General features: G+C 43.9%; 1 protein-coding gene across 2 annotated transcripts in view; it reads left to right on the plus strand.

The window, feature by feature from the left end:
* Nucleotides 1–23032, plus strand: part of SV2B (synaptic vesicle glycoprotein 2B) — a 65351-nt gene that overhangs the window by 25549 nt on the left and 16770 nt on the right. For both annotated transcript variants that reach the window (XM_055793753.1, XM_005242423.3), the window contains one exon: nt 11892–12778. In XM_055793753.1, coding sequence (XP_055649728.1) covers nt 12262–12778 — 517 coding nt within the window. In that variant the 5' untranslated portion in view covers nt 11892–12261. The remainder of the gene's footprint in view (nt 1–11891; nt 12779–23032) is intronic.

Here is a 23032-nt window from a genome sequence, read left to right on the forward strand (position 1 = left end):
CACACAAAGCAATAAATAATAACTAAATCCATCTTCTGCCTCGACAGGTGATTTTGAGGATTTTTTCTCTGTGTACACATGAGCTATGATGCTATACCTTGATGATGTATTGTAGCTATTAATTTGGGGAGATGATGCTTTTTCATCATTAATGTCCAACCTGAACACAGGAATTTATTAGGCTGTTTGGGAGGCAAAGACACAGCCTTCTCACCGCTGTGAAGTGGAATGCCTAATTTCCTTCCCCACCTCCCCTTTTACTGTCTCAAGGCAACATTACTTTCCAAGGCTGGGGACTCCAGCTACTGTTATGCCTTCTCCTCTCCTTTCCTTGCTGACCTCCACCCTCCCACCCCGTGCCTTGTCCTACCTCCTTTGCTGTATCTCACGCTCTGTGGTTGCTATTGCGCATTCTTTGGCTCCTGCAGCATCTGCGCCTTGTTTCAGTGGTTTCCTCCTCCCCTATTGATCAGAGGCACGAACCTCATTTCAGCAGGCTGTGAGACAGTAGGTGACCCATGGCACAGCTGAGAACCACATGACTTTGCACTGTCAAGATACTGCCCAAGCTTAAGGCTCTGCATAAATGAGCTGCTGTGGCAAATATCCATGCTAAAGACTCCTGCAGGGACAAGAAAAGAGTATGGGATGCTTGGGAAAAACCACTGCCCAGCAACCCACCTTCCCATAATGTTAGGGGCCCCACCACGTGTGCTTGAATTAGCCACACTCCTCTTCTGCTGTACAGCACAAAAAACCTGCCAGGGGCTCTTTTGAGTTGCATGTCTCCATATGGGTATAAAATATGAGTATAAATGTAGTGTTGCTATATGTGAGGTCTTATGTTACTGTTAAGACAGTGCCAACATATTCCAGGCCCTATGATAATTTTAGTTTATGCATCTAGTCAATAAAAAAAAAAAATATCTATTTTTGTGCTTTTCTGTAAGATGCTTGTTTCAAAAGCAGGTTCTTCAAAGATCTGGGAATCTGAGATATTCAAGATAGAGTCTCCCAGCTAAGACAGGCTTTGCAAATTGCCTTCATCCAGAAGAAAACATCACTTTGTGGGTATGTTTTGTTTGTGCTGCAGTGATACATGTGATGCACTAGTGAATTTGACAATCAAATAATGGAATCTGTTGAATTATCATAAATGTTACAAACTTCAGCTCTCCTCAGTAGTGTTTCATATTCAAAAAATGGTCAAACTAATCAAAATGCTATGAAAATGGATGAAGCAAAAGCAACAGCTCCAGTGTTTTCCCTGCTACATAACCTTGAAAGGAACCTCAGAGTCAACACCTCTTTAAATCTGCTGCTGCTTGCACTTTTATTTCTCCACAGGCAAGGTGCATAATGAACAGTGTATTTGCAATTTTGAAAGCTCTTGTGGTCTCAAAACAATTGTAATGGAGCGTTCACGCAAAAAAGAAAGAGGATGAGTTTAGTTTGAGAACCACCCTTCCTGTTTGATTCCACTCTTAGCATCATAGTAGCTGCGCTCCTCAGACTTGATTTTTGAACAGCTCCAAAGGGAAACATAAGTTTCAAACCTGTTAAGGAGCATGGAGGAAACATAAGGTTGGCTGTGACAGGCTGCAGCACAGGGGATTTCTTGGAATGAGCCTGAATTCTGGCATGGCCAGTACCTTGGTACATTTCCCTGGAGCTGGCAAGCGGGGACTGATGCCTGAGCATCCTGAGCTGGGAAAAAGCTGTTCCCAATAGCAGGAATGGTTCCGAGCAGGGAGATCTCTCAGCCTCTGGAAAAGTTTCTGCTACAGCCCTTTCTTAACAGACTCTGATACTATGGTGGAAAACAGGTGACAATAACCCTGCAAGGGCTGCTGTGAAGCGCAGTAAATGGTTTGTCTGTCTCCAGTTTGTGGGCAGGTTTGTTGGTCCCCCCAGCAATGGGAAGGTGGTCACGGACAATAACGGACAATGCTTTTCAGTCCCTCAGACACTGCAGTCATTGCCCATTTGAGACACGAGATGATGAGACACTGCATCCTGGCCGCAGCAGCACGTTAACTCTGGGAAAAGAGGGGTTTTGTGGCACAACACACTAAAGACACCTTGACTGCATGGAGCCAAAGGAGAGGGGGAGCTTCAGGCTTCAGCAAGGCAGAAAGTAGGGAAGGACAAAAGCAGGGAGTGCTGGGGATGATGAACACACGCAGCAGACCTCAACACTGCACTATTAGCCAGACGCAGAAGAAAGAATGAGGTATTTAGTAAAGATACTTGCTCAAATAAAATCCTTTCTGGAAGAAAGCAGTATTTAGAAATCACTCTGGGTTGTGTCTACTTTCATGACCGTCACTGGAGCAAATCTATTCATCACAGGCATGCATTAATGAATTAGTTAATTAAGTGGCTTGTTATTTAATAACACAGGTTGCAAGTGTGATGAAATAAAAGTCCCCTTTGTAGCTAGAGGCACATCCTTGCCAATAAGCTAAGCGGTTCATAGTTAATCAGGCATGTTTGCTGTCTGACACAGGCACAGTTTGCTGAATTGCAGGCAGTTTATTTCCAAGGTTATTGCTTACACTTATCTCTCAGAGCTTGTCAGGGCCTCCAAGCCTGGTAAGGTTAGACCTAATAAGCTGTCCAAGGGCAAACACACATAGAAATGCTCAAACTTATTAAAGGGCACCAGGGCACCGTTGTTTCTGAATCAACACTAAATTACCTATTGGTTTATACTGCCAGGTGCAAAGCTGTTAGAGAGGATGGTTTATTAATAAGCAGTAAAGCCTCTAAGACTCTAGCTCTCTATGATATTGAAAAAGACAAGGACATAGCAGAAACATGTGCTGGATGTTTGGCACTGATATGGCTTCCCTCAGTGATCTTGGGAAAGCTTCTTGATTTACATCTACATTGGCACATCTCTGAGTATTCCTTGGTATCTGGGTCAGGGTTTGTGCCTCTGCTCCACATTAGGAAAAGATTTGCGGGGCAGCAACGCTCGCTTTTATCTTAGTCACCATGACAAAGATAGCTGGGTGTGAAGACTGGAAGGAGGCCGTAGCTTACTGGTCTGCAGCTGCCACGGGGGTATGGGACACAGTGCTCAGCACTTCCATTTCAGTGCTCAGATGAAGTTTCAGACCATCTTGGGTCAGGATGTGTGAAACAAACCTAAGAACTTTTCCCAGCTTTTCACGGAAACAGTGAGCACTGCAGGCTGCTTAGGTGCTGTGATAGTCAGAGAGGAGGAGAAGAGGGAATAGAAACCCAGGAAAAAGTTTAGAGACCCTTGGTATTTTCTCAGCTAAAAGACTGTTAATCTCAATAAGATGGCCAAATTCCAGTTCAGGCATATGCACTTCTAAGTTTTCTTTGGGTAAATTATCATCTCCAGCAAACTGTCACTTGAAACCAGACAATCCTCTCCCACCAGTCCTCCTGCTGTGATTCTCCTCCATCCTCCATGGTTTTGTTCTTTTCCCCTTCACCACCTCCCTTCTGAGTAAGCTCTCAGCTGTGATTTCTCCCTGCTTTTGCTCCTTGAAGCAAGTCTGTTCATTATTTATTAGCTACCATACTCTTATACCATCTGTCTCAACTCATTATCCATATTCAGCTTGTCAAATTGACCTTTTATGGCCTTTCTCTGGGATCCGAATGTGAAGTCTGTCCCTCCTTATATAGCTTTGTGCTGCTAAGCCATTGCTTTCCAACTCCTACTGTTAAACATTCCCCTTTATATCTCACGAACACCCAGCTTGCTAGCCTGCATCCTTAACTTCAGAAAAGCTGTTTATTCTGCTTGACTGATGCTTGTTCCTTGTTTCATCCACTACACGCTCACTGTGCCAGCTTGTGGCAGCACATAGTGCCTTAGATATGACCTTTAACGCATCTGCACCGATAGAGTATCAGGGTTTAAGATATAACCTCCCTTTAACAGTCTGGGGGACTTTCTGTCCCTTAGTTCATAGCATAATGTGGTGGATTGCACATTAAATTCAGCCCACAACCTCTTTGCTGTGAAAGTCACCACCACATAAGGCAATGGCATTTTAGTGCTGGGAACGAGAAATCTCCCCCAGCGTGCTCAGGATGGGCTAGTATGAAAAAGCGTAATGGCATTAGGGCAGGACACCCAGATGCTTACTCAACAGAAATCAGGACAGCTCCATCAAACACATCGGAACCGTTCGTGCTCATACCACGGCCAGCTCCGCCTGCAGATTGGTGAGCTATTGCACACGCCTCATCTCCAAACATTAGAGCTTCTCTTCACAGAGCAATGTGCTGCTGTAGCAAAGTAATGCAGGACTCCAGGACCAGATTACACAGTAGGTGTTTTGTTGTGGTGGAAGAAAACATACACAGTCTGCACCTACACAGAAATGCGTAAAACCCACCACAGATCAATGGAAATTATCCAGAAACTGTAAAACGATTTAAGTTCAGTAGACTCTGTAGCAGAGGGGTTTGAACTAAAATGTTTTCTCTGTTAAATAATTAATCTGATCTGCTGGTAACGCACTAAATTGCTTCAGCTTTCTTTTCCCTTCATATCTCAATATATCCTGACTGCATCAGCACCAATTTTCTTCCGATCTGCCGCATGAGAAAGGTGAATAAATGAGTCCTGTCCCAGAGACCTCGGCAGCATTTTAGAGCAAATCGATGATTTTTACACTGAACTTTTGCCCTACGTGTCCTGCCTGTGCTGCAGGGCAGCGATCATTAGGTGCCATCCCTGTACTGCTGAAAGTCAGTTCTTTCAACCAGACGATTTCAAGTCAATGACTTTCAAATATCTTGCTCTTCATTTCACTCGCAGCTACCAATACAGAATCAGTGGCACAGATAGCTTGCTTAATAAGCTCCATGGAGAGTTTTTGAACATGTGTTACATACCTATCAAATAACTTCTTAATAATAAAAAAAAGAGTCTCAGGAGAAACTTGTTTTTATCCTTAGTTTTCACTTAACGCAGCGCTCCTCTCTGAAGTCACAACGAAAGACACCTCTTCATCCAGAGTTCAAAGCAAACTCTTGTTAAGGTAGGCTCTGCTACAGACTTGGATTTTTAAATCTCATGTTGTCCAGACCCGGATAGCCTCCTGGTAGTCTCTGCAGCCACAGTTGATTATTGTAGCCATTAACACATAACTTTACACTTTAAAACCATATATTGGCATGCTCACCACATAATCGTGGTGTCTTTGCTGACAAAGAAGCTTCTTTTTGCTTCCAGCTACCACGTCACTGATTAAGAAAATTAGAAAACTCACATATGTGCCTTGATTTTTCTGAACAAGTGCAGAAAAAAGAACTAAGAAATTACATCTGGAGCTGACGTTCCTCCAGGTGCAAGGGGTTTCCAGCCTGGGACTGTGATATACTCCTCCCTCAAGAATGACTGATGACCATAGTTTCTTTTGGACATTAATCGCAAGGGCAAATATTACTTCCAGTCTTGTGAGACTGGAGAAGGAATGGGAGGAATCAGGTTTGGGGTTTTTTTTTCCTAGTGTGTATATAGTGCTCCCTTACCTGTCTGCAATCATACATAAACTCGCATCCCAAGGACTGATCTATATTTCAAAAAGAGACCAGGTCTTCAGCTGATTAAATCACACTGATTTACTGGCCAGTGTTCAGACCTGAGAACATCCTACTGGAAATTCCCCAGGGACTCATTTTGCATCAACACCAACTGATTAGGATATTTGATGGAAAGGCAAAGTAAGGAAAGTGACTGCTGAAGACCTGCAAGAGATGTGACCTATTTTGATACAATCACACTGTTAAATAGCAGTCCTTTTTTTTTTTTTTTTTTTTTTTGACTGAGTGATGATCCCCACAGCTAACTTCTTCCAAAAGTGTTTCAGAATCCTATGCTCTGAGACTTTTGTCCCTGTCTGTTTATTACTTTGGCAGCGAAACAGAATTGCAAAAAGTCAAGCAAGAATCAGTAAGGATTAGGGCTGAGCTCTAACAGAGATGGCCTGAGATAGGTTTATAATCCTTAGATATGAAGGCGAGAGCTGCTATTATTAAGCAGTAGGTATCACTTTTTTTTCCCTGCAGTTTGTGGATCAATATGTCAGGGCTTCCATCCTTCCCTGGCTATTTCCCCTTTTATCCTGAGCACAGTTTGGACCATTAATCCCCGTTCTGGCTCTTTGACTTCCTATTTCACTTGGTTTCTACCTCTCTGCAGCAGAAGCCCCCTCATTTCCCTTTTCTACCTTCGCTCACACATATATTCTCTCCAAATCCTGCTGCTTTTCCCTCTGCAGGATCCTTGCCAAGAACCCAGCCTTGCCATCTGTCCAGGAAAATGATGGTACTGCTCATCTCTCTTCTGGATGTTGAATTGTGTGGCTGCAGCAGCAAGGTTAATGGTAGCAAAAGAAGAATAACCAGAGCTCTTTTCTGCCTCATGGCACAGAAGTCAGATACTTTTAGTCATACGCATATAACTAGCGAGATTGCTTTTCCTATATTATATTTGTTTATATTGCCTTCTTAAACATGCACCCTAGACATCATACCCACAGTAAAATTGGAGAGTTTCTGATGCAATTTTTGTTGATAAGAAAATGCCAGTTTTTGAAAACCTGAATTTTTTAGATGAAAAAAATACAGTATCAACAAACGTTTCTAATAAAAAATGGATCAAGCAACTGACACACTGGCATTTCCTAAATTAAATGTTTGTTGTTCAGTTAGAAAGAGCTCTCCATGCACCTGCCTTTTTTTTTGTGCCAATGAAAAGGGCAACCTTTTACCATAAAAGATGAAACATTTTAAACCGACTTGATGTGAAAGTATTATTTTTGTGACTTATGGAGTTGTAAATTAATTATTTTTTTTTAATTTTAAAAATTATTATTATTATTTATACTGGTTGGAAAGACAGGAAGTTTCAAAACTCTCCTGAGGGAAAATAGCAGTTTTCTTGGTTTAAAAAAAGGCTCAGCTGTGAAGCAGGGAGCACAGGGGCCTCTTTTCTCCAATTTCTGGTTTATTTAGGCTTTTGAGGATATAAATTGCCATCTATTCATATAGCTACAGCTGCAAGGGGGTTGAGTGATTGATCTGCAATTCACCCCAGAGGAAGCCAAAAAGCCAAGGGATGGACCCGGGGATGCAGCACAGAGCTGTGTCTCAGGCACTGCAGCACTGTACCTCCATCTAGCAACACGGTGATCAGACACTGCTACAGTACTCAGTCTGTCTAATAATATTTATGCAATTGCTGGCTGCCTGAAATCCAGGATACGGCTCCCCTGGGAGCAGTGAGTTGTTAAGCATCTAAAAAATCTGGTCCTTCGTGTGTACAGATGCATTCATTAATTGCATCCTCACTAAAAGTCTGGGGTTGGAAACTCACAAAAACTATCCACACCTTTCCTTTCTTCTTTCAGTGGGGAAAATTTCCTCTCAGGATTTTTTTTAGAGTCAGCTATGTGACTGCAGAGTGTCCTTATGGTCACTGTAGGATCTGGGCATCTTCCCGTTACTGCCAGCAGAAAGCAGCTCTGGGAGTGAGGATGTTTTGCTAGAGGACTTGTCCTTCAGGCATAATATTAAACCTCTTTGCCATCTGTTTTACATGGATTATTCTGTGAATGCTAAAGATCACTTGAAAGCATTCTTATAGTGTCCCTGTACTGCTCCTTATCCTTAGCATTCACATAACCTCTCCCTTCAGCTGTTGTCTTTGAGTGTTTTCCCTTTACTGAGCATGCAAAGTCAAAGAGAAGGATCTGGAAGTCAGCTCATCGCCTTGCCCCTCTCCCTACTGCATATACACATGCACCCACAGCTCCCTTCAGCTCTGGCTCCTGCAGAGCAACAACCTTACTCTCTTTACTTTTCCAGAAACTCCATCAAGCCCCAAGGTTCAAAACATTTCATCAGAAATCACCTCTCCATAACTGCCCTGCTTACTAATTTGCCATAAGGTCTGTTCTCTGCAGGAGCTGAGCTCTCCAGCAAACCCTGGGCTCTCCATGTAGTGCAAGGCACTCACCCCTCTGTGCATCCCCTCCAAGCTCTGCCGCCCTTCAGCTGACAGTTCATCACCTGAGCCTGCCGGGCACCTCCCTTATATGCCCTTTCACAGGGGCAAAAGCAGGTGTTAAGCTCTCTACTTAAAGGTTCCTTTTCCTAGAGTAGATACCATCTCTATTACGAGTATATCCCAGACTTTAGGTTACTATTTTAAGTTTCAGAGCTCAAAAGGCTGAATTGCTGGCTAAGTATGCAACGTCTGAGCTGAGTAAAGAGCTAAAGAGTGCTAGAAAACTGCAGGGTGAATAGTGTGTATTAAAGAGTTGCTATTAGATAAATGTATAAATAAAACAAATGTGCAAGACACAGGACTAAGTGAAGGATGCTTGCTAGCATCAAGGTAACTGATGAGCTAGACTGGTGAGGAAAGACGTTTAAGCAGAATATAGAGGAAAAGCTGTAGTGCAAAAATTACTCAGAGGGGGGAAAAAGCAAGATAATGTATTGAGGAATAAGTACTGTGCTATGGAGAATTACAAGAAGCAGAAAGAAACTGTATTCCCAGGTATAAGATGTTTCTGTGCCCAAAGCTCAGTTTAATGGGCTACTTTGGGGCGGCCCAGGATGAGGCTTCCCTGGCTCTGCCGCTCCCTCCCCTGCAGACTCCTGCCTTATGGAGCCTTAAACCTGCTGCACGTTTGTCTTGCTTGCATGTCTCAGCAAGGTAGCTGCCAGTTTAAAAGGGCCCAAAGCTGTAATAGAATTATAAAACCATTTATGTTGGAAAAGATCTTTGAGATCATTGAGTCCAACCATTAACCCTGCCAAGGCCACCACTAAACCATGTCCCTAAGCACCGCATCTACAACCTTTTAAACACCTCCAGGGATGGTGACTCCACCACCTCCCTGGGCAGCCTGTCCCAGTGCTTGACTATCCTTTGAGTGAAGACATTTTTCCTGACACCCAATCCAAACGTTCCCGGGGACAACATGAGGCTGTTTCCTCTTGTCCTGTTGCTTCTTACTTGGGAGAAGAGACTGGCCCCCACCTCGCTAGAATAGGCTCGGTGTGATGTGTATATTTGTCTCAAGCTCTCATGCATCACTGTGAAGGGTAATTATAGCGATCCAAGTCTGCAATCTTTATGAGAAGTCATGATTTCACATCTAAATGCTAAATGGGGCTGCTAATATGAGTGAGTGCAGCTCAGCTTGAGTGAAAGGGTGTTAAAGAATCAGGTCTAGAGTGAATCAGCCTGTGCATATGTGGCAACGAAAGGAAATGCGTAGTATGAAGTGTCAAAGTAATGTATTCAAGAGTCCTAAGTTACAGCCTGCTTCTGAGCACTGCCCCTTCTAGGGTGATCCCAGAAAATATCCATCCTACAAACTGGATGGGAACCCAGTGGCTATTATTTGCCATGACCTTTTTTTTTTTTTTCTGAATTACACCCTCTTCCTGACACAGGTGGCTCTCACTGGTCTATGACACTTGTCAGCTCACGCCATTGTTTCCCACGCGGCCCAAGAAGTAAGTGAACCCATACAGTAAATAAAAACATGTGTACCAGCAAAAGAACAATCAGGGATGCTTCAATAGGTATTTTCTATGTTTGTGATCTTCTTTGTTCCTGTTATTGTGGGAGACAAAGAGCCCAGCTTCCATCCTTGGCAGCTTTTTAACAGAGAACGAAAAGATTTCCAGCACTTGCTCTTCAAGAGCATACTTTTACCTTTTGGAAAAGTAGGTGTCAGGCTAGGGGTAGGGTCTGTGGAGACCCTCAATCTGATCGGTTAACTGTTATTGATCATCAATTTTATTATTATTTCATTTCCTGAGATGAGTTTTCAATGCACTTCTGTAGCAACCAGGGAGGGACAAACACGGAGAGGTCACTATGTCCTGCTCCAACCTTTCTGGTCGCTTTGAAACATGACCTGCCAACACGTGATATTTAAAGACTTCCAAAGCAAGGCCTAATGTTCCTTAGCACATATTATTCTTTCTTTTTCTTCTTCTTTTTTTTGTTTTGTTTTTTCTTTTTAAAGAAAGGCTCTTTCCCTAGCTTGTTCAAAAGAAAATATGTCTGTGGAACTACATTTTTACTGCCTTGGAGAACATGATGTGCAGTCATGACACAAGTCTTTGTGTAATCAGGAAAGTTGCTTCAAGACTGGGAGGTTCTGAGACTCCAAAGTACTCTTGGATTTTTTAACCATCATCAGTGACACTCCAGCACTGAAACAAGAGCTGTAGAACCCACTCAGGTACTTCTGATGGCTCCCCTGCACAGTAACACCTCTACTGGGGATGCAAATACTTCTCTCTACTGGTGCCTGCACTGTATCTCCTGATCTTTCTAACCTGATCAGAGTGTCTTTAGGATATTTATTTTTTTTTTTACTTTATTGATCGCTCTCTCTCAGCTCTGGAAGAATGCCCTGCTGCCTTTCTAACTTCATGCCAAATGTATTGTGTGATTCAGCATAAAGAAAGAGAAGCGGAAACACGTTGAATGCAGTGACAAATGGCAAGAGGGATCAGAGAAAAGGAGGATGCTCTGGCAGGGCCTGCAGAGGCTGTGTCATAATTATGTGCCATAAATATACAGGTAGCTAAATCAATATGCAGGAGAAGCTTTTATGAAGCTTCTTGGGGCAGTTCCCATGAGCAGCATAGGCAAGGCACGGCCATGACTCCAGGCAAAGAAGTCCAGCCTCTGCTCTTCCCTTATCCTGGCAGCTGGGCTGCCACAAAAGCATTTGCAGGAGTGATGCCCTTCTGAGCATTTTGTAAGAGTGCTTCTACTGAATTTCTCCTCTAAAGTAATTTTATCTGCATGTTGTTTAAAGCCATACTGTCTGCCAAATAAGATGCTGAAGTGCAGAGGTAGCACCGGTATTTACAGTGTGTGCATTTGTGTACACTTCCATAGGTCCACTGACTGTGTGACGCCCACATACACACAGACATGTGCCTGCCCATGTCATTTCATAGCTCATTTACACTTTATTTAGGCAAGTAACTCAAAGCTTGAAGCTAAGTCCACATTTTGTGCATGCCTACGCTGTGCTGGCTCCTTCAGCGTGACTGCTCAGTTTCCCACGTGAGTCTCTTTTCAAACTCCTTGTCTACAGCTGCATGCAGCAACAAATGCAGAGGAACACTGGAGAGCCAGCTGGCTGAAAACCACTTGAAAAATAATGGAAACCAGGTGTCCAAAATGAGAATACGTTTAGATGTGACTTGGATTCCCTTGGTTTTCCCTGCAGAGAGCAGTGATTCTATATTAGCTTTGTTTTTTGCTCTCTGTGAAAATCATCCTTCGTTGATGGTTAGATATGGGAAGAACAGAGCTTGGTGTGACTTTCAGTGACTTTATCTTGGCAGACACTGCGTGCTAGTTGTACATCTGTCATACAGACGGAGAGACACTAGGGAAAAAAAGAAGCTGTTAAATAAAATTAAGTTTGAGATCTGGATGAAAAAGAAAACCAAGCTCATAGTTTGTGTCATGATGATGTTAGCCAGCTGTAGGTACCAGGGATAAGTGTGTTCTGGGTAGATGGACAGAAACACATTTAACAACCTGACAATTCCCGCAACCCAGCCCAGTACAGTTCTGCCCCCTGTAGAAACCAGGACCACATGTGGGAGGCAGGACTTTGGGAATGACAGAAATTGGGACCACACATTACATTCTGCTTTAGGTTCCTGCTTGGTAAGTTTTAATGCTTTTGAGTTTTGATGATGCAAAAACATTCCTCAAACACTTTGTTGCCATTTTTTTTGCAATGGAAAAGCATGTATTCAAAACACAGGGCGTTATATCTCAATGCATGTGTGCTCGCAAACTTATTGCTTTCTCATTGCTATTGTTTCCTCCTTCTCAGGACGTGACCTTCACCGCCACAATGAATCAGAAAAAACCTGTCAAATCCTTCTAGCTGCCTGGCTGTGCAATTTGCTGTTCCCTTGCTATTCACCAGACTGCAGCTCTTCCTACCCAAAGCACAGAAGAAGCCAGCAAGTCACAAATGACAGCTGAAAAGTGAAGCATTATCAAAAACTGTGTGAGACTGTCAACGAGAAACTTTATATAGTAATTCTCCTTCTGAGCCTGGGAAACTGTGTATCCCATCAGTTGCAAAGAACATAGAGAAGATATGTTCAAGTAACCAATACCAGAAATTGCACAAATCAATATAGATATTATAGTATCTACACGCAGTGATCTAGAGCATTCAGAAATCTCCATTCAGAATGGAGGATGGATATAAAAACACAAACCTCTATCAAGGGGGCAGGGAGGCAAACCAAGTCTCAGATGACTACAGGTACCAGGATGGTAACTACGAAGGGTATGCGCCCAATGATGGCTACTACCGTGGCGGGGATGAGCCCGCTCAGGAAGAAGATGCTCAGAGTGACGTTACAGAAGGTCATGATGAAGATGATGAGGTCTATGAGGGAGAGTACCAAGGGATCCCACACCCAGATGACATTAAAGAAAAGCAGAAGAAGCGAGCTCCTGCTGTGGCTGATGAGTACAGAGACCGTGCTGATCTTATGGCAGAGAGGATGGAGGACGAGGAGCAACTTGCTCACCAGTATGAGAACATCATTGAGGAGTGTGGCCACGGACGCTTCCAGTGGACCCTCTTCTTTGTTTTAGGGTTGGCACTGATGGCAGATGGGGTGGAAGTGTTTGTGGTTGGATTTGTTCTTCCCAGTGCTGAGAAGGATATGTGCTTATCCAGTTCAAACAAAGGGATGCTAGGTAAGTGCCACTTGTGAACAGCTATTCTAATGCAGTAGACAGTTGCTAGAGCATCTTTTTCTAGTGGCCAACTGATTTCAGGATCCTCCGATGACTCTTTTGTGTTGTATGCCATGCAGAGTCATGACTGGGTGGATCTGACTCAAGAGCAGTTTGCATGCTGCTGAGAAGGCAGCTATTCAAAAGCAGCAAAATTGCACCACATCTAAGCCCATATTATGAATGTGCTGAGGCCCCAGTACTGGTCACTGCAGGCTAGATCTGAACAAGGCAGCTCACAGTCAGCAGGTCCACGAGGCAAAACTCATAGGGATGTTCAAGTACAAATAAGTGAAAGGTCAAAGGTGGCTTTTCCTACCTGAGGATCTAGTGACTCAGATTTGACTGCTTTTAGAGACTACATCATAGTGAGAAGTCCAGACAGCAGGTACCAGCCAAGCATGAGAGTTAAAGAAGACAGGGGTCTGTTTGCTCTGGATCACTTGGGTGTTACGTTGTGGTTCCTGATGCTGTCCGGCTCTCCAGTTTTCTGCTTTGCCCAGGTTACCCTTTTCTTCAGCTCAAAGTCCCAACTGGTAAATCAGCTGCACAGTTGGTTCCTTCTGCTTATTAACTTCTCGGTCAGAGCAGTTTGCTCATACATACTGCATCAGATGCAGCTAGTGGAGGTTCCTCCTTAGGTTTGAGGAATGCAATTAATGTGCTGCATGGGGATTAAAGGCCAAGGCTACAGACAACATCCCTTTTGCATCACCGTTGACATCTCTCTGAGGTCAAAATAGAAAGGCTTATTTATTGGGAGTGATACTGGGTGGAAAGGTTTGGGTGACGAATTTTTTCCCTTGCACTTTATAAGCCAAAGACAGCAAAACCTCCCAGATCTCAAGAATCAGGAAAGTATCCAGCATGGACCATAGCGAGAGCCAGCCAGGCAACAGTACAGTGTGTCTGGAAGGAAAATAAAGTAGCTCTTGGAAGAACTGCTTTAGGAGGGGGAGAGTGTGTTTCGATGGAGATGGACCAGGGTTGTAGGGGAATCATCAGGGCCTGAAGTTCATACAAGCTGGCCCAGAAGCCTTGCTTGATGCAAGGTAAATGAAGATTTTGGATTAGACCCCAGCCCTTGACTCCATTCTATCTGCATTATTTTCATGAGACAAAGGCAATAGATAATTATCTTTCTACAGACCTCTCATCTTGTTTTACTGAGGTCCTAGACACTTTTCCATTTCTTCCTTTTTCTTTGAACTTGAGGATCAGGATGTTTATTTCTGTAGTTAGCTAGGTTTGTACTTAGACTTGTGCCTTTAAAGAGTTTACTAATTTCTTTTACTTCACAAGCCGCTTAAAAATTCTAGCTTAAAATATCTCAGGTCAGGTATCTAAAAGCAAATTGCTCACAATTGAATCCTGATTTCAAAGGGACTTCTGAATTCACCAGCTCCCTATGGGACACCAGCCTGGGTGCCTTTTCAGTGGTAAGAACATTTTTGAAAAGCAGGTCATTTATTTTAGTGACTACATGAAAGCTGAGATTTTCTGAAACTCTGACCCCATAAATACCTATCTCTGTAGAGCTCAAGCTCTGGCAGGCACCCGAGTCAGAAAACTTCAAATGTCACAAGAAAATCTATCTTTGAAGTATTTCTGGCCCAACCACAGGTAAAAATGAACAAGAAATCTCCCCAGAGAGCTCGTTCTGCTTTCCCCAGCTCAGTATTGCAAGGCTGAAAGTTCAGGATGTTCTGATAAGCTCTGAATAAGCAAGGAGACATTTAGGTGCAGATCCAATCCCAGCTCCAGCCTCCCGCGCATTAACCGAGCTAATCTGGAATTGCTAATTAGGGGAAGAGCACTCTTTTAGCCGTCTTTCCTGCCTACTTCTAAAGACAACTTTTGAGAACCTGGTTTTGCAGAACAATTTCTTCTATCCTTAACTTGTTTGCTAATGGATCTGCTGTCAAAGGTTGTATCCATATTATTTTGTGGCTTAAATATGAAGGGGAAAAAAAAAGAATTTTCCTGAAGACAATAAAAGTTGATTCATCTTAATTTGAGGCAGAGAAGAAAGTAGATATTTATGGTAGCACTCAGCTGTTACTGATCGGTATTGTCCATGAGGCAGCTCTCTGATTCACTCCATCTCACTTGTTAAACGTACTTCCTGTCTGCTGGACATTTCTCTGCTGCAGGTTTCCTCTTGGATCTGAGGTTTGTGAGATGATCCTTTGTGAAAATGAATTAGGCATGGCTAAGAAAGTCTTAGATTGCTGAGTGATGCACTGATAGGAGCAATGAATACCCAAGGGCATCAAGAAGTGAGGGTGTGAGGAGGCTGGAGTGGGTACAGGGCTGCTGGACGGTGTAAGAGGGGAAGAGTGCAGATCTCTGGGTCTGGAGAGGGGGAGGAGGAGGAAAGCTTTCTGACAAACTAAGGGCGGCATCAGGGAGTGGAAGGTGATGGAGGTTTGGCAGGCAGCAGGGCAGTGCAGGGACACCAGGTTTCGGTGCAGACCTGCCTCCAGCGCAGCCCGGTGTCCCAAGCACTGCCCCTGCAAGAGGGTTTCATCCCTTTTCTGAGCAGCTGTGGGTACACGGCATGATAAGGGCGGACGGATATCAGCTACTGAAGGGAAAGGCTGGGGGAATGTTATTAATGGAGACAAGAACATAATCTTCCTCAACAACCTTTCCTAGATTAGCTTCAGCATCCATCTACCTGCAACTAGAAAAAAAGACCTAACAAAGCTCAGAGCCTCCAACACATACCCATTTCCCTTGGTGTTTCCATCCCCCAGCGGTCTATGGGTTGTGCTGTTGCACGCTTAACTTGCTGATACTCAGGGTTCAATGACATAGACTGACTTGGTGGCAATCAAAGAGCTCTTCACCTCAGTTTCTGCCTCATGTGCAGTGATGATCTTGCAAAAGTGTGTCAGCACAGAATGGAGGGGTGATTAGAGAAGGCACAGCTTTCCCTCAGATTATCATGAGGTTTTATGGGAGCGGGGTTATTATCCACACGAGTTACTACCCCTTTCCTTATCCCTGTGTACCCATAGTTGTCTACAGATAAACTCATGTTTATTCCCAAACGACCATTAATCTCAACACATTTTTGCTAAGGAAACATAATCAGGTCATCCCAGGTGGAGTTAAGGTTGCTCCTAGGCAGCTGCTAACATTTAAACACATGAGAAGGTCTCAGCCATAACAAGAGAGGCCAGGAGGGAAAAAATGGGAAAAAAAGTCAGGTAAGTAATCAAACTCTTGCAGAAATAAGAAGGGACAAATAAGAGACCTAAAGTAGATGCCCCCTAAAGACCAATTCCGTGAAGCTCAGCATCTGCCAAAAGGACATTTTGCATCAAATACTCTGTATATTGCGTATTTTTCCTCCCTTGGAGAGCAAGCATGGGAAAATATCGAGTAAATTATGGCCAAATTATGCAAAAATTACAAATAAACAGATGCCCACAGTGTTTCATGAAATGTGTGAAATGAATATGACACATCTTAGAAAACGTTTACATTTTGTTCTGAAAATAAACATCTCGTCATCAGATGCAAATTAACAGCTATTTTAGCCCTAAATATCCCTAGTGGGACAAAACACATATTCGGAGGTTTTCTGTTATGTGAAATGCTATTTTAAAGATGATTAAAGTGGTATTACAAAAAAAAACCAAAAACACCCAAACGAAACCAACCAACTGTATATATTTTAGCGGTTTGATTTCATCAATTTTTATCGCTAGTTGTTAAGAATAAATTTGGTAGCTTGTAACATTGTTTTTGCATATTCATTTGATAGATCTCCTTTACTGAGCTTTCACCAGCAGTAGTCTAATAATAATTAATTCCTTAAATTTACTGAAACAGAATATTCCTTTTCAGTATAATATATCCTGTCAGAAACAGATTTTTTTTTACTTGCTAAGCATAATCATAAGAAAAATCATAAAATTTGTATTTACTTATTTGCTGAAAGGCACACAGTATCATTATTTGGAGAAATACCATATAAATGTATATCTTCAAGTGCTTTTAATCACCTCTTAGAGAGCTAAATATCATATTTGCAAGCATAGAGCAGTGAGTGGACAGCAAGTATAAAAGATGGTGACATAGTAATGTTTTAAACTTTTTCGCATCCTGCATATGAAAAACTCCAGGCACTGTTAAAGCATCAGACTTCCCAGACCCCCAGAGCTGCAGTTGTGTTATCATCATTTCACAGTTCAGTAAACTGAGACAAGACAATTTTTAAGGGCTTTGCCCGTAACTGCAAAACAGCCACACCGGTGCTGAGAATAAAATCACTTTTTCAGGAACACAGCTCCCTTTCCATTTTATGATTTCATAATAATATTTTAAGGAGAATATCATTTTACAGACTCTTAACCTTGCAATGTTAGATATAAAGAAATAGAAAAAAGATCCTATTAGTAGTTATGGAGTCAGGTAGCAATTCAAGCTTGGCTGTGTGAGTCAGGTTGAATAGGACCTGTAACAATATCCCTGCTTTTAGTTGTATGAAGACAGTGTGTATTTTATTATCGGCTGAGATAAAATCTGGCCTCAGTTTCTCATTGACCTGAATTCACCTGATATGACAGTAAATCCTAATCCCCTCGACAGAGCTCACTGGATTTTCTCCACTTCTTTTTTTTTTTTTTTTTTTTTTTTATGGATAAGTGCAGACGAGCCCAGCCATGGCTCCCTTCTTGCTCTGCCATGGCTTGGGGGTGCCGGCTTTGCACCTCCTTGCCTGCGGAGCCCCAGCACAGCAGCCAGCTATACCCTGGCGAGAACTGCCCGTGTCCACGTGCCGAGCATCAGGCACGAATCCCTGGCTGCAGATTTGCTCCTGGGCACAAACACTCCCGCAGCCCAAGGAGCATCATCACCTCGAGCAGTAGGGACATGTTAGGGGAAAAAAGGTGGGTTTGCACTTCGGGAACACCCCACACCTTGTGCAGGACCAATATGGGGACGGCTGCATCCCCGTTTATACACACTGCAGGAATTTCATCTGATGAGAGCCAGCATGAACAGGTTTTCATTTCACAGCAAAGGATTTGTTTGGCTTCCCCTGTTGAAAACTTTGCTTTAGCAGAGGGGTTGGGTGGGGAGAACCAGATGGTGCCCATGAATATTGTAGTGATGGACAAGTCCCGTGGGGGGACTGTGAAGCCGGCTGCATGTAAACAGGCACCCACGTCCTGCTGGCAGCGCCCGCGGAAGGGCTCGGTGCGCGCTGCCTCGCCAGTGCTGCGTCAGAGCGCTCGTGGATTCGTGCAGCCACCTTTGGCTGTAATGTGCAGAATCCCCTCGATCTCAGCAGCCAGATTCACCCCATAACCACCCCCAGATCCCTGAAAACAGAAAGCTGCCTTTCGCATGGGTGACCCGATTCTCAGTGGCAGTCATTAGCTGTAGTTGAAGTCTCTCTTCTTGTCAGCAAGGCCAGTGCAATGAGACTGCCCCTTGATTTGATTTGCATTTACAAAGGCAAGGAGATTCACGGGGAAAGCACTAACAATCCTACTAGGAAAAGCAGATTAGAAATTTCAGGAAGAAAGGGAAAAAGGCCACTCAGTCCTCAGCTCATCCTCTGCCGAGACTGTCCCCGGTTCTGGGACATGCCAGTCATCACTAAGGCACAAGACAGTCAGGACTGCCACTGCCTTATTCTTATTTAAATTACTTACACACACTCTGCCTTGCTTTATCCATCTCCCAAATCGTCTAGACCTGACTCACAAACTTTTCTTTGTGTCCATGAAGCACACCCGTGTATAACAGACTCTACACCATTAAAAGCGTTGGGATTTCATTTATATTACAATTTGAATTGCACGATATGTAAGGCCCTAATTCTTTTCTGCTGTCCAGATGCTCCCCTTCTCCTTCTTATGCCGTAGGGCTGTACTCGTAGTGGCCTGGGCTTTGAAGGCAGGTAGGAGCATCCATGTTCCTGTGGTTACCAGCTCCTTGCAGACCTGTTAGCAGAGGTGAGACAACTCTGTGCCGGGACCCAGGCAGGCTCCTCACCTTCCTGACAACCCCAGGGGCTCTGGGACTAATTCTTCCCATTGAGCTGGGATTTTTCTGCTCAAATTTTCCATTTATTCCATGAGTCCTTGTCCTGACATGAAAGGGATTATTTTCAGATGTGCCTCGTTTTTAACAACTTTAATCCTTTTAACTGCCAATGACAGAAATTCATGCCTGTGATGGAGATTTAGGTAAACGTTGAATTTTTTGTTTTCTTTCTGAGGCTTTTATGAGTCTACTTTTGATTATATGGAAATAGTAAAAATACGGTTTAGGGCACACATAGCTGTACACTGTATCCGCCTTTCCTTATTCCTAGAACTTCAGCTTTTCAGCCCAAAATCCCTGCCTAACATGGAGCACACAACTTCAATAAAGGCTAATAAATTTTTTAACACGAAAATGCTGTATATGTTACCTCTTTTCCAATGGGAATAAGCCCAGTCAGTGGTCACATATTTTCCTTATAACTTCAGGATTGGGTGAGTCATGACCCCAAATTTATTCTTAGAATTTCTGCTCTTTGGTTTTCCACTGATTTTATGGGAGGCTGTTGCAGACTTTCCCCACAGGCATTCATTATACTCCATGACTCGTGGAATAGTCTGCAAGTAATGGTTTATTCAGCCCTTAACATTTCACCTAGGCAAGCACGTGTTCATCTGGAAGCTGAGCCCTGCTAGCACAGTCTAGGTCTGCCTGATCCAAAACCAAGGTTTGAAGTCAAGTTTCTGGTAGAGACCATTGTAATGCTGTGCCGTAGAACATTTGATGGACAGAAGTAACACAGCGAAAGAAATACCATTTAATGGTCACTTTTCTTGGTCTAACTCTCCTTAAAATTTCAGTTTCCTTGGTATGAGCTGGATCTCTTTCAGAGGTAATAACCATGACTGTGTTCTCCAGAAGACTCTCTCTCCTGCATGGAGACTAACTATTCTACTCCTCCCTGGGTCCCTGCACCTCATTGTTAATTCAGGGCACAGCAATCTGCAAAGCCTGACGTTGTTCTGCACCTTGGGTCCCAAAATCCATTAGCTGACAGTGTTTTACAGCAGCTGCCCCAAAAGTTTTAATGATATTGTCCAGAACGTGCAGTCTTCCCAGAAGACACCTCTCCATCATAATACAGTGTTCTGCTGATTTTGCTTCAGCCCTGAAGTACACATTTCCATAACTGGGATCTTTCCCCTCAGAAACTGGCTAAGCGGACAGTCTCTGATCATCTGTGAGGTTTCCTTTACTACAGATTTTAATTCTTTTAAATTTCTGGGGGACAATGGATCCAGTGGTTTATCACATACAATAACCAATTAGGGCCACATCCTCTGAGTTCGTGACACTAACAGCTCTGCTGTGTTTTATGTTGCTCATTCTTTGATGGATGGTGTGTTGCAGAGCTATAATCCTCCCTTCCATCACAGGTTTGAGGTTCTCAGTCAGAATCTGCAGGGGTTTGTCCACAAAAGCTGCTCCACTCCACTGCTTGGTGCTTGGTTTCAAACACTGCCACATCTCATGCTAAGCCCCCTCTTGCCCTGGCCGGAGAGCTGGCTGCCCTGCCACCAGCCAGGGCACACCAGCTAGAGGACAATAACAACCTCCTCCACCTCCTCCTGGCCTGGGACATTTTCTTTTACCAAGGGGATTTGGATGAACATCTGCCATCCAGGGAATTTTTTCCGGGGAAAAAGAAATAGTTAATTCTGGCAGATAACTTTTTCTTCCTCATTGGGGTCTGGAAGCGTGGGCTGAGCTGTGCTGTGAGCCACTCGCACGGTGCTGGCAGGGCTCCCAGGGTGGCTGCGATGCACCAGTGAGTGGACACAGGGTGCGCCATCACTTCTGGCTGAGATCAGAGCTGCTCCATTAAATGTAGCTCAGGGGCCAGGATAAAAGCATTAAGCCTTACAGCACTGCATTAAGATTCTTCCTTCAGAAAGATTTTGAACTGAAAGTTTTTTTCCTCAGCTCTCCCTTGTCATTTGCACTTCTGTGAACAAGCTGGAGGCCAAAGGTAGTAGAGAAAGAGATCCCAGATTCTCAGGTGTGTCCATACCTCCTCTGGCTGCTGCAGATCAGTGTCTGAAACTTTAACACACCTTCAGATCACCTCACCAGGACAGCTCGGGTCAAGAGGGTAGGGCAAGGAGTCAATACTGCAGAGCCACAGGCTTGGTGGAGGTACAATGGTGGTGGCAACTTCCTATGCCATGGTTCTGCTACAAAGGCTGTTAAAAGGCAAGAACAGATTTTTTTGCCTTTGACACACAAAATCCTGATTGCCCGGTAGACATTACATGGATAGAAAAAAAAGCATTCACAGAGCGGTGACCCCACCACCCTGCTGTGGAGCAGGGGAGATTTCAGAAGTCTGAACTTTCCCACTTCTGATCAACATGAGACAAGCATCCTTCAGATGCTGTAATGGATCTCTGCTGCATAGCTTTTAATTTAGTAATGCATTTCAAATCTAGTGTAGGTATTTGCAATCAAAAGACAGAAACAGCTGCCAAATAACTCTGTGCATTAGTCCTTGGCTTTGCTGGATGGCACAGAACAGCCTTCAGCCATCAGACTGATCATCTTGTTTAAACATTAACAGACTTCAAAAAAAATTCATCATCACCTTGTTTCCCAGGTGATGTATTTTTGACAGAACAGGTCCTGGGGAAGATGTTGGCTCTCAAGAGAAGTAAACGTTTGGTTCAAGGTGAGGAATGACCCTCCAAAGGGATGTTCTTCAGCCGTGCCTGAAAAGTGTTCCTTTTAGCTGCATTTCTTCGGTCAGTGAAAAGGAATGTTTCCTATCAAGGCAGCGTATTTACTTGCTCAGCATCTGTTGGTTTCACTAGGATCCGGGGATGCAGGGAACTCTGCTGCTTGAGTTATGGCATTTCCTTCAACCCCTGCTCAGCTGGGTTTTGAATCTAACATGACCGCATTCTACAAACATCTCCAAGCATCATTTTTTCCTTCAAGAACTACTTGCACTGCAAGTTCTGCTTTCCAGCAAGCAGATATTCCTCCATCCTGACATAATTCTGCTCCTCTGGATCGTATCCAGCCATGATCAGGCTGTGTCAGGTTCTCTACAGCATGACTGTGCAGCCTATAGGCATAGATTGCCTATGGTGTGTGAGATGACACAGGAGGTGTTCTGGGAACAGCTTCTTGCACCTCTGTGCTCCCCAGGAAGCACAGCAGTTGCCACCACTTTCTTCTGAAATGTGGTGATGGTGATGCTGCTCCTACTCTGCAGACCACTAGCTTGCAGTAAGCAGCTCTGAGACATGTGCGGCTCAGTAGCCATGGAGCTGCCAAAGCAGCAACAGATGTGCTGCCCCAAGCCCTTCCACGCCAGCAGCTGGCAGAGCCATCAGAGCATGCAGTAAAGTCACCTGGTCACCAAGCGTTTTGGTCCTGCTATGCTAAGGCGGAGGCAGCCGCAGGCACACACAGCAAGTGAAAGCATCAAGGGCTTTGTCTTCTGCACTGTGAAACTCAGAATAACTTCAGTAGCATGGACCCATTTGCTGATAACCTGTCTCCTTGTGGTCTTGCCTCATCTGGGCTTTTTCAGAGGAGCCTTCGAGAGAGGAGCCTCCTGCCTGATCCCTTTCACCCTTATATGGCTCAAAAGAATGAACAGAACTTCTTCACAGGGAAGCCTAAAACAAAAATCTGAAGCCCACACACCAATACAGCCTTCCAAGACCAGCTTCATGCTCTGCTAGCTGCTGGACTGATCAATGATCAATTCCCAGGTGTTACTACTTAACAGCAGTGCAGATCATTTCACTCTAGCTGAACAATGTTTCCAACTCCCTAGCACTGATTGCTATTAGATTTTAAATGCTTAATATCTGATCCTGCTTTCCTTTCACATCATAACACCTGCAGGCTTCAACAGGAATTTTGCCAGCAAAAGGACCATAGCTTGTGGTCCTTCCTAGAGCTATTGCTCACCAAAGTCACTGCATCTGGAAAGCAGACAAAATAAATAAATAAAAATATTCCTGGACCTTTGATCGTTACTGATTAGTGCTATTTACACTGGTACCTGCATAAAGGAAAAGGTAATATAATAGATGGCCCTTCTGGTGGTGGTGTCGGAAGAGCCAAGGACAACTGCTGTGTCTGTAGACCACAGCTGCAAGCACAGTGAGCTGGGTACAGGGACTTGGTTTGGAG

The sequence above is a fragment of the Falco peregrinus genome, chromosome 1, assembly GCF_023634155.1.
Source record: "Falco peregrinus isolate bFalPer1 chromosome 1, bFalPer1.pri, whole genome shotgun sequence".
In the NCBI taxonomy this organism is placed as follows: domain Eukaryota; kingdom Metazoa; phylum Chordata; class Aves; order Falconiformes; family Falconidae; genus Falco; species Falco peregrinus.